General features: G+C 45.6%; 1 protein-coding gene across 6 annotated transcripts in view; it reads right to left on the bottom strand.

Annotated features, from left to right (window-relative positions):
- The window catches only part of ABCC3 (ATP binding cassette subfamily C member 3), a 105,047-nt gene extending 94,476 nt beyond the window's left edge, over window positions 1-10,571 (bottom strand). For 5 of the 6 annotated variants that reach the window (XR_006102515.1, XR_006102516.1, XM_042455129.1 and 2 more), the window contains exon 1: window positions 10,343-10,571. Coding sequence is in view for 3 of the 6 variants with exons in the window: in XM_042455129.1 (XP_042311063.1) it covers window positions 10,343-10,372 (30 nt within the window). In the remaining 3 variants the exon portion in view is untranslated. Of the gene's footprint in view, window positions 1-893; window positions 993-10,342 lie in introns of those variants that run through there. The other variant, XM_042455131.1, reaches the window with a different exon arrangement.
- Window positions 10,572-12,015: the final 1,444 nt, after the last annotated feature.

The raw sequence follows: 12,015 nt of genomic DNA, 5'->3' as shown, positions 1-12,015 counted from the left end.
GAAGAAGTAATGGGGTGCAAGCCCCATGGCGCGCTGCGGGCACTGGCCCCATTACTTCCAATGGGACTTGAGCCTATGCGTTTTTTCCCTTACACGGGTGGTGGTGCTGTCCGGAACGGATCCTTGTGTAAGGGAAGGGCACACTGTAGTTTCACAGGGTGATGCTGGAGAACACCTGTTTAATGCTGCAGCCTTGACTCACCCAAGTAAAACAGAACTGGTGCTGAGAGGTCACCACACACTTGAGCATCATACTGAAGAATGAAACCTACTATGACCCTAGTTGTAGACGCAGATGTTTATCCTCATTCACATAAAAAAGATGCATCTAGCCAATACATTATAACTGAGATGAGCAAGATGATGGAGTGGGCATGCATACACAGATCTGCATCAACATTAGCATTACAAGAGAAGGCTGTCTTCGTGTGCAGGCCTAATTTGCTGGACCTGCTGTACTGCTTAAAGCTGGGGAGTGCTACTGTGCAGATTGGCAGAGATTAAAGAAACCACACAGTACATCTTATGGACACATGGAAAGATTAGTATCTTCCCTTCCTCCTCCTGCCACTCTCAATGCTCCAGAAATCCTGCTGTATCTAAAATGTCTTTGCTTACTCTTGCTCAGTGGGGAAAACAACCCTGTTCCCTTACATTCTGGTTAATGCTCTGGTCCAAATGCCTGAGGTAATATAGAATAGCTGAACTGATAACAGAGGTAAGGGAAATGTCCCTTCAGTTTTTGGACTCAGAAATCCTCCTCTTCTTCCAATATGCTTATGGGCAATAGGACAGTAATAAGTACAAACATTTCATTAGCAATAAGGCTGTTTGCTTTGTTCCAAGATAATTGTTGGCCAAAAGCATTCAAGCTATTTGGATCATCAACCCACCTGGCAGGTGAAAGACTGATCCAGCCAGCTGGATTGTCTTTGTCTTGCCAACACTCTGACCAACTCTGACCAGCACTGTTTGCAAACACATCATAGACAGTGACTCAGGCGAGTATGCTATCCTTTAACTTCAGCTCCAACCGTGCTGACTTCAGTCAAACTGAAGAGCCTTTGAGTGGAGAAAACAACAACAACTAGTACATTGGAGATTGGAAGGAACAGCACAATTTGACAGCAAAGTGTTATGATGGCTTAATCAGGGCAACATGTGCATCCTTTGCAAAAAAAAAAAAAAATGATGTAGTTTTTGTGTGCATTCAAGTTGTCTCTGACTTACTGTGACCCTAAGGAAAACTTAGGGGTTTTCTTTGCAAGATTTGTTCAGAGGGAGTTTGCTTTTACCTCCCTCTGAGAATAACAACAACAATAACAACAACAACAACGAGACTCCAAGTGGTTTACAGTTTAAAAGAATACAATTAAAAACATACAAAGATGAGCATTAAAATAGAATTGCATTTTGTATGACAGTGTGACTTGCCCAAGGTCACCCAGGGCTTTCTATGGCTGAGCAGGGATTAATACCTTCTTCTCCAGAGTCCTAGTTCAACACTCAAACCACTACACCATGCTAGCTCAGTGTACACCTTTATAATCTACATATCTGCACCTTTATAAGCCAAATGTTTTGCCAAGAAAAGCAAACCAATCAGCTTTTCATCTATTCCATTAATTGGCTTGATATATTTCACTGTTGTTACTTGTAGATGCAGCACTAGGGAGAGCACTGAAACCACATCCTTGTGTCAGTAGCATTCCTACTGAACATCTGTTTAGCTTCAGAAATCACACCATGTATTGCCAATGAATCATGTGGAACTACCTGGGTTTCATCAAAGGGCAACAGGAATGGGCAACATGTAGCCTCTCAGATGTTCTCATCCCATCTCCCAACTCTCATCACCAACAGCTAGCATAGCCAACCCTGGACAGTCACATATTCTTCATCCCTGCTGTATATTTATGGAGCATTTGGCATAAATTTGTTTCATAGTTCAGAATGCCAAAATGTATTTCAATTAGAATTCCTTAAACTGAAAATCAGAGAAAGGTTATAGTAACAGAATATAGTCCAGAAGCTCAACTTATCATTTCCATACTTTTAGAAATTTAATGCTGATAGTACAGTGAGCCCTTTTTTTACATGGGGGATCCGTTCTGGACCCCCCCAATAAAAAAGTGTGTATGCTTGAGCCCCACTGAAAGTAATGGGGCTCATGCATGTGGTGGCGGTGCGGCAGCATGTGCATGCCACGGGTGCACACCCCATTAATCTAAATGGGAAGCGCCGCCTCTTGTGCCGTGCGGCTTTCAGCATATGCTGAAAGCTGCATATAGTGTGTCTGCGTATGACACAGGCGCACTGTAGTATGGGACCTATATTGCTCTCACACCTTAAAGTATGCTACATGGACTGGTTATAAATCTTTTCCTTTATGGCTCACTGTGTTAACATTCATGTTTTTACTACTACACAGATAAAAGATATTTGAATTTCTTGCCTTCAGAGTACATTCTCTTTGTTTAAAGTGATGATCTAAGTTTTACTCACCATCGGCACCTTCCTGAAGGAAAGTAATTGAACTGGTATGAAATGTGATGACTAAAAGCCTAACTTGGATTTAAGATCTGTTTAGGGGGCATAAATTAGTATTCCTGTCTAGGGCTGGGCTGAGTCACAATATCTGAATGGCAAACTCACTAAAATGTTACAACTCAGAAGTAGGCAATTCTGCTATGAAATATTTTATATTTGATGGTTTTGTAATATAATGGCCAAAAAGCTGATTGCTCTGCATGCTGACTCAAGGAGTGACTCAGCAAAATCCTCAGTACTGCTGAAAAAGCTGCTCTTAGCACTTCATTCAATTTCACAAACAGTGCTAAAGGTCAAGATGTCAGTTCCAAAAAGACCCTGCAAGAAACACCCTTCTCCAGAGGACCATTATCTTAATTTCTGCAGTACAGTTTTAAGGCCTAATGCTTCATACCAGCATTGTTAGGTCCAAGCATTCCCTTCCTCTTCACCCATTAATAGCATACTAGTTCTTAACTGTGGTCAAACAGGAGGAGGATTGCACTTTTAGCCTCATCCATCCCTGATGGTGGGCCTATGTCATCTGACATCCACATGTGGATTCTGGTTATCTGTTGAAGAGTTCAAAGGCCTGAATAGCCACTGGTGTGTTCTGCTTCTGCATGGCTAGGATACCTGACTTGCAGGGGTCTCCTAATCATAATGCAGAGCTGTTTTCTCCAACACAGCTCTAATGTACCCAACCATTATCAATATGTGAAGTTCAGAGATGAGACATTGGGGTGGGGCGAAAAGTACACATCTGTTAAATAAAATAAATAATTGATCCAGAAAGGTTACAATCTGAAGTTAGGACCCAAACTGCTGAACTGCCATAGGTTGTGTGTGCTCAGACCTCAGAGTCTTCAGAAAGCACAAGAAAGAATAGGAACGTTCAGCAGTGGCCCCTAAAATTTGCAGACAGTGTGCAGCCTTGGAGGTGGTCCAGGCTTGTTTCAAATAAAGATCTTGGAAAAGTTACTCTTTTTGGACTCCCAGATTCTAGATATTATGTTCCAAAAGGTAACTCTTCTAAGCACTATTCAAATATTATGAATCTGATGACCTGCCCTAACCTGGTAGATTGAGCATATTTTCTGCAGCTACATAACAAGACTGCTTCCCAGTCCCATTTAAAGACACATTCTGCCTCCTCCATAAATCTAGCACTAAGTTTGTAAGTGGCTGGCATCCTCAGATAAAATTACTGGGGGACTCTGGAGATGCACTACTACTTGCACCAGATGAGGTAAGAGTGCCAAGGTGATAGTCACCTGTGGTGACTACACCACTGCTGTGTATTTTCTGTGATTTCTAAAAACAGTGAAGGAAACTCAGGAAAATGACTGAGTGATGATACCATGGACAGTGGTTCTGGTGGCTTCCCTGTCAGGAGCATGGTGAATCCCCTCAGGGATTTATTTCTGATTTAAAAGGACCCATCCAAAGTGCTGAACCAGTTCTGGGGACAGGATTCAGCTTCTTAGATGGCTCCTTTAAAGTATAGCATAAGACCCAGACTCATGATTCACAGAGGCCTGTTACAGACTGCCAAAATAAAGCTGCTTCGGGTCTCTTTGGAGGTACAGTGGTACCCCGGGTTACGAAATTAATTCGTTCCGCCGCCGCTTTCGTAACCCGAAATACTTTGCAAGCTGAAAAACCCATAGGCGCTAATGGGGAAAAGCCGCGATTTCGTGTGAAATAGCGCCGAAAAGCACCAAAAAATTTTTCGTAACCCGAAAAAACCTTCGTAACCCGGAACAGTTTTTTTAAATGGATTTTTTTCGTAACCCGGAAATTTCGTAAGGCGGCGCATTCGTATCCCGGGGTACCACTGTATGCTGTTTAAATGATGTATGCATCCTAAGAATCCAGAAGCTGCACCAAAGCTGCCCTCCAGTGCTTAGGAATGGAGTGTGGCTTTGGCGCGACCTCCGGACTCTTAGGACCCATGCATCATTTAAATAGCATACCTCCAAAGAGACCCGAAGCAGCTTTATTTTGGCAGTCTGTAACAGGCCAGAGTCTTCTTCTTTGGAGGTTTTTAAACAGAGGGTGGATGGCCATCTGTTAGGAGTGCTTTGATTGTGTATTCCTGCATGGCAGAATGGTGTTGGAGTGGATGGCACTGGTGGTCTCTTACAACCGTATGATTCTATGATTCCTGGCCTGGATGCAACCAGCCAATACTGGTCATATGGATACCGTTGGAAATTTGGACAAACAAAAAATTGACAATTTCACAAAGCCTGGCAGCACCCCTTGATTGACTGACTTCCCACAGCCCTTGCAAGGGCAAGCCTGTTCCTCAAGGAAAAAGCTGGTGAACTCTATGCATTGTAGATGATGAAACTGGGAGGCCAAAGAAACTGGAAAAGATCAAGTTACTGTTTGGTAAACATGCTATGTAGTCTGTAGGAAGTCTTCTCTTTGTTCACTAGGTGGCTAACAGAATACCTGAAAAGATTTGTTTATCCCCCAGCCCCAGGATTTTAGCATTTTGATTATACATTTCTCTTGATACAAAAGATAACAGCTGTTAAGAAAACAGAAGAGTTTTCTGGAATAATAAAAGCAGCTACAAGTTAGGACTGGGGAAAAGGTGAAGTCTGGAGGTGGAAAATGACCTAAGCTATGATTTAACAAAAACAGAGAGAGGCAGAGAGAGAGAGAGAGAGAGAGAGAGCGATTGAGAAAGATAATCAGATGGTATTCTGTTCGCAAGGAGTCCACTGTTTCATCTACTTCAACTGTCATTGTGGTTGTTGTTACTGCGTGTGTTCAAGTCATTTCCAACATGGTGAGCTTAAGGAAAAACTATCACAGGATTTTCTTGCCAATATTTGTTCAGAGGGATTTGCCTTTGCCTTCCTCTGAGACTGAGAATATATGTGACTTGCCCAAGGTCACCCAGTGAGTTTTCATGGCCGAATGAGGATTTGAACCCTGGTCTTCAGAGTCATAGACCAACACTGAAACTACCACACCACTCTAAACTCCAGTAATTCTTATACTTGGTGTTATGTGCACAATGTATTTGAAAACCAAAAAATGTGGTACACTAAATAAGGCTGGGTAAATCATTTCCAAGTTGTTCTATATGTAACGCTTGTTCAGAAGAGGAGATTGTCTTTTTGTCTTGCAAATGGAACTTAAATTTTATTTTCTCGACCCATATGGACAGACAGAGGAGGGGCTGGCTTGCATGAATGTCCCTCCAACAACACCTGAAGTGAAAACAACTAGATCTTGACAAAATGCAGGCTTGTGACTAACATTGTCATAATTTTTCTCCTGTACGATTTGTAATATTTTTGCCTAATGAAGAAGCCAGTGGAGCTTCGAAAGCTTGCAATATGTATTTCATGCATTTTGGTTGACCCAATAAAGGCATCACTGTTTTGTGGATTTTGGATACTATTGTTCTTTGCTACATGGCCAACATCGCTGCCACTGGATATGTTTACTTGTTCAGAGTATGCCATCTTGTACATCAGGGTGAGCAACATGTGGCCTCAGACTATATCGTATGTACCCTCAAGCCTTTCGATAGCCTCACAAAAAAGCTTACCAGGTAGCCTTACTGTAAGGGTTGTCTCATATTTATGGGCCAGAAAACACGTCCCACATGAGCATTACAGAAGATGCTAAAAACTCTGTATTTTGAGATATCAGTTATAAACATAGCCTGGTCTTGCTCTTTAAGTTGCAGCTTGTGCAGTGCCTTGGGCCTAGTGGCAGTAAACCTCTGCCCCTTTCCAGCTTTCCAGAGGTTTGGGGGTTGCTAATTTGAGGTCTCACGGGAGCCAGGAACTCTCCTGAGAGGCCCTGCTCCCTTGAGGCGGCCTTACGTAAGCAAGCCTCATATGTCCTGGACAGTCCTGTCTGTCCCTTATTGCTGTTTTGAAAAACCAGCAAACCCAATGCCTCCATCACACACCATATTTTAAAACTGTCTGATGAAAAGCCACCAGAAAAAGCTAAAATCACTTCAAGCCCACCCCAAACACTGGAGCTGGTAATTTCCCAACCCCCAACTGGCTAAAAGTCACCCAAAATGTAATAATAATAATAATAACAATAACAACGGAAGCGGCACCACATAATTTCCACTCCAGTGAAAATGTGATGCAGCCTCTTGGGGACAAAAGTTCCCCACCTGACCTAAGGCATCCTTGCTCTTGCTTGCTGTATACATAGATAATTTTGATAAAACTCTTGCTATTTTAGATATTTTCCTCAGGCTGAGGTTCCTAAAGCATCGGGAAGATTAGATTTTAACTCTGTGAGAGATGTCAAGTTGTAAGCACTCTTCCAATGTCTGTTTATTTCAATAGAGATTCAATGGTTGTGTTGCCTAGATTTTATACTACCAGATTTACTCAGATTTACTTTCTGTACTACTTCATTGGCTCTTGATGTAAATAGATATTTAGGAAGCAGATACAAAAGAGGGAAGCAAGTTTTCTGTTTCTAGTTAGAACAGTTTCTGCAGAGTTCACAACTTCTGTTACCAACTGCATTGCTTTTATCTTCTAAATAACTCTGGAGGAAAGTTTAGGTCTTATGCAAAAGACCCATTAGTCTAAATGTGGGTGTCAGTTGCACACACATGCACATGCAAAACTCTCATTGACCTAAAAATGTATTGCCATAATAAACTTTTATGTGCATTCAACTAATAAAAATGTACATTAGGGTCATCTACAATAGACAAACAGAGGCACTCCTTAAACCAACACCTCAGTATTCACCTTAAGAACAGATGAATGATTCTAACACAGAGAAAGGTGGTATAGTCACTGATTACCATTGACCAGGTTGAGATCTTCACACAGCCATGTAGCAGGAACGTATCACATCTCTCACCCTAACATACAGTCTAGTGTTGTTGGGAGAATAAAAGCATACTTTGAATTTGCTATTTCTTATTAGGGATACCATTTCACTATGCCATTGAATTTAATGGGACTTGAGTATCCATGGATTTTGGTATCTACGAGTGATCCTGGAAACAAACCCCAGCAGATACCAAGGGCCCACTGTATTTCATATGCTTGCTTGCCAAGGTCTTTCAGTATCAGTGCTTGAGGGGTATTTTTGATATATGACTGTATCAGTACCAGTATGCTTTTATGCTAATAAGTGTTGAATTAACTTTGTGATTGTAAAGGTTTTCCAAAGCCCTCGAGTTTCAGTGTCACATATACATTTCTGATATATGGTTACTTTAGTAGTAAAGGTATGTACTTGTTAAAACTGCAGTGACCATTGGCTTGATGCAAATAAAATTTCTCTGGACCAGGTTTCAACATGTATCTGTAGTGGGACCATTGGACCATCCAGTGTGGGATTGAGTGAGATTCTGATCACTTGAAGCAAAACAACAATTACCAGTCACATGCCATAATCACTGAAGAGCTGCTTCTAGCAATTGCCTTGTTCAAACTTGTGTTGGTTTTACACAGCCTTGTGGCAGCATAAGTAGTAGGAGATTGAAAATACCAGTTCGGTTAGATTTGTGACAATCTGCTTTACCAGGGAGTAGTCTCTCAGTGTGATCAGTGTGGCAAGGTTTTAAGCAGGCAAAATATTTACACCTGTGCCATCATGCATAATTTGGGATCTTCCCCTGAGCAGTTTTAAACATCCTTTCTTTCCCTCCTAGACCACTAGGGCAGTGGTTCCCAACCTGTGGGTCGGGACCCCTTTGGGGGTCGAAGGACCCTTTCATGGGGGTCGCCTAAGACCATTGGATAATTTTATGGTTGGGGGTCACTGCAACATAAGGAACTGTATTAAAGGGTGGCGGCATTAGGAAGGTTGGGAACCACTGCACTAGGGGATTGTTATTGTTGTGTGCCTCAAGTTGTTTCTGACTTATGGTGACCCCAAAGCTGACCTGTCACTGGGTCTTCTGTAGGCTGAGAAGGCCCAAGGTCACCCGATGGGTCTTCATGGCTGAGTGGAGATTTGAACTCTTGTCTCTACAGCCACTATGCCACACTGGCTCTGGGGTAGGTGGCATCATTTTATTGCTTGGGCAATAAGGATGCAGTGGCTTAGTGGTTAAGACTCCAGTTCTGATGACTGGAAGATTGGCAGTTTGAGGCCCATGTGCTGCATGATGGAGTGAGCTCCTGTCACTAGTCTCAGCTTCTGCCAATGTAGCAGTTTGAAAACATGCAAATGCAAGTAGATAAATAGGTACCACTTAAGTGGGAAGGTAACAGCATTTGGTGGAGTCATGCTTGCCACATGACCGCCAGAGCAGTCCTTGGACAATGTTGGCTCTTCGACAGTCAGTTATGACTAGACTTTCATATCAAGGGACTACCTTTACCTTTTACCTGCTTGTTTGATAATGAATGGACTTGAGGGCTGACTCACAGTTTTCCTTCCTCACAAAATGTCTTCTCTGAGTTCTGGCATGTGGAAAATATGGTTGCATCTACACTGTAGAAATAATGCAGCTGGATACCACTTTAAGTGCTGTAGCTCCAGCTTCTGGAATGCTGGGACTTATGGTTTTACCAGGTCTTTAGCCTTCCCTGCCAAAATGACCAATCCCAGGATTTTGTAGAACGGAGCCACAGCAACTAAAGTGGTGACCAGCTGCATGCCTTCTACCGTGTAGATGCACCCACCATCCTGTGTCCTCCTGCTAACTGACTGAAACCCAAGCTATATCTGTGTTTGTCTGTAGAATCAGTCAGCAGAGAGGTCTTGTAGCACCTTTGAGACTAACTGAAAGAAAGAAGTTGGCAGCAGGAGCTTTCACAGATTGAAGTCTACTTCCAAAGGCTTCTGAGGAAGTAGACTTAAGTCTATGAAACCTCATGCTGTCAGCTTCTTTCTTTCAGTCAGTCTCAAAAGTGCTACAAGATCTCTCTGCTGACTGAAACCAAGAGTGACGTTGTCCGGCATAAGGCATAAAACGTGGAAGGCAATGCCTAGTTCAAAGGGGCCTGCTAAACCACACCAGACAACTTGGTGCCCCTCGTGGCCTCCTCCCTTCCTTCCTTCCTTCCTTCCTTCCTTCCTTCCCTCCGCTTGGCATCCTCATTCCTCCCAGGCAAGGAAGCCTCTTTCCCCTTTCTCGCCTTCTCAACAACCCTCTTCCCTCAGGCTTGGCAGAAGCAGAGGTCCTCACCGCCAAGCAGGACAAGGCGCCACAGCCTGGAGGACGCGCGAGAGGAATGGAGGAGTTCCTCCTGGACAGAAGGCTGGAATGGAGGGCATGTCCGGGAAAAGGAGGACGCCTGGTCCCCCTCCTCCAGCTGGGCAGAAGCCAGGGGGGTTGGGGAGGGGGCAAAAGGCCCACACCAAACTTCTTTTCCATTTCCCAGCCTTTGAAACACAACAACCGCCCCCGACTGGGCCGCTTCTGCAGGAGGGGCGTTTTCCTTTCCCCAAGGAGGGCCCCCGGTTCTCCGGCCCCGACAGAGCTTTTCCAGGGGAAGGCAGGCCGACCCCCCTCTCTGCCTCGGAGGAATCCCTTGGGAGCAGCCGGACTCCCAAGCACAGCCCCCCAGAGCTGGAAGGGAGCCCCAGCCAAGCCCCCTCCGCCCTGCAGGGCCTCCCCCTCCAAAGAAGGGGACTCCGCCGCCGCCGCCGCCCCTCTCGGAACAGCTCTGACTCCCTTCTCTCTCTTTCTGGCAGTCTTTAGGAATCTTTCTTTTTGGCCAGGATGCCCTCCATGTGCCCCCTCCCCAAAGCCCCGGGAAGGGCCTCCACTCTGCAGCCCCTGGTCGCTAGGAGGAGGAGGAGGCCCTCCCCGGGAGTCCGGGGGGCGCGCCAGGAGCCTTACCCAGAAGCTGGAGCCGCAGAAGGCGTCCATGGCGCAGCTCTGGAGGAGGAGGAGGAGAAGGCGGGCTGCCTGCCTCCCTCTGGACCAGCCAGGGCGCCCTTCTGCTTGTCTCGGGCCCTTTCCTTCCCTCCTCAGCCCTGCCTGGCTCCTGCCTTCCGCCTGGCTCCTAAGGCGGATGTCCTCCTCTTTCTCCAGCCCTCAGCCAGGCAGGGAAGGCAAGGCAGGGCAGGGCAGGCAGGAGGGCGGAGAAGGGCTTGTCCCGGCAGGGCCCCAGCCAGGAGGGAGGAGGAGGAGGAGGCTGGGGTCCTTCTTCTCCAGGCTGAGAGGGAGGGGGCTGCCCTGGGGAAAACCTCAGGCAAAGGCCACGACGAGGCAGGGCTCCTTTGGGCTGCCTGCCTAACTTCAAGCCTTTTCCAACTTATTTAGACTCTTACTGTGAGGTTTTCTTGGCAAGTTTCTTCAGAGTTGGGGTGGGGGGTGGGTTGGTTTTGTTTCGTTTTGCCATGGCCACCCTCTGAAGCTGAGAGAGTGTGACTCACCCAGCAAGCTTCCATGCCCAAGGCAGAAAATATGGAGGTTATCACATTGTCCTCATCCCGGCCTTTTCCCATTCTCATAGCGCCGTCACAAGAAGATTGTCATACAACATCACACTTACCCGGACGTTATCCCATTTGGAAAGTGCAACATCACACTTATCCCACCCAGAAATAAATCAATCAGAAAGTGCTGTCCAGGAGGGATTCCCAAATGCTCTCCATTTGAGCAAGACTAAGAAGCATGAGTTTATCTTTCTAGGAGTAGTTGTAGCTTTTCTTTGGGCATATCCTACATTTTTCTCAAAATGTCCTACATTTCACAGTGCCTTATCCTTCTTTATGGTTAAGGACATCTGATTACCCTGAATCGGAGATCGTGGGCCTGAACCTACAAGGCCTGAGAAGAGAGGTGGAGGATAGGAGGCCTTGGAGACGTCTCATTCACAGGGTAGCCATGAGTCTAAGTCAACTCAAGGGCAGCTAACAACACATCCTAGCATTCTGTAGGATGGAGCCATGGCAGCTAAACCAGTGTCCAGCTGCATTATTTCTACTGTGTAGAATCAGCCTCCAGACAGAACTGGAACCAGCAGTGAGGTTGTGGTTGAACCAAGGGTGGCATCTGCAAGTCTTCTTCCTATTCAATCATTGGGATCAATGGGACAACCCAGAAAAAGAGAGACAAAGGACCACACCTTCAGGGAGTGTTAGGGGCAAAGGTGCCTTTGCCCACCACCTACACCGCTCCTCTTCCTCTGCCTTGTTTGTCCATCTGCTGCACCCTCTCTGTGGGGAGCTCAGTGGAGCAGAGGGGGCCTAGTCCATCCCCGGTCGGTCGCAGGACTCAGATGAGGGAAGATGAGGCTGGATAGCTTCCCTCCCGGTCACTTGCCTGGGCTCTCCCTCTGACAGGTGTGGTGGTAAGAATGGAGCCCAGTGAGCTCATCTCTGCACTGCCCAAAAACGGGAAAGAGAAAGAAGCGTGAAGAATCAAAGGGGGGTGGTCTTAATGTGTTAGCCATGTCATGGGCACAATTCTGGAGCACAAGTCCAGCAAGGCCCTCTAAACAGAATGAGCAGTAGGACCCCCCCCCCAAAGGGTGAAAGACCTGCCCCAGGCAGCAGTTTTAGTGT

The sequence above is a fragment of the Sceloporus undulatus genome, chromosome 2 (assembly GCF_019175285.1).
Source record: "Sceloporus undulatus isolate JIND9_A2432 ecotype Alabama chromosome 2, SceUnd_v1.1, whole genome shotgun sequence".
NCBI lineage: Eukaryota > Metazoa > Chordata > Lepidosauria > Squamata > Phrynosomatidae > Sceloporus > Sceloporus undulatus.
Note: the sequence above shows the minus strand (reverse complement) of the source record. Positions and strands in the feature narration are given on the sequence as shown.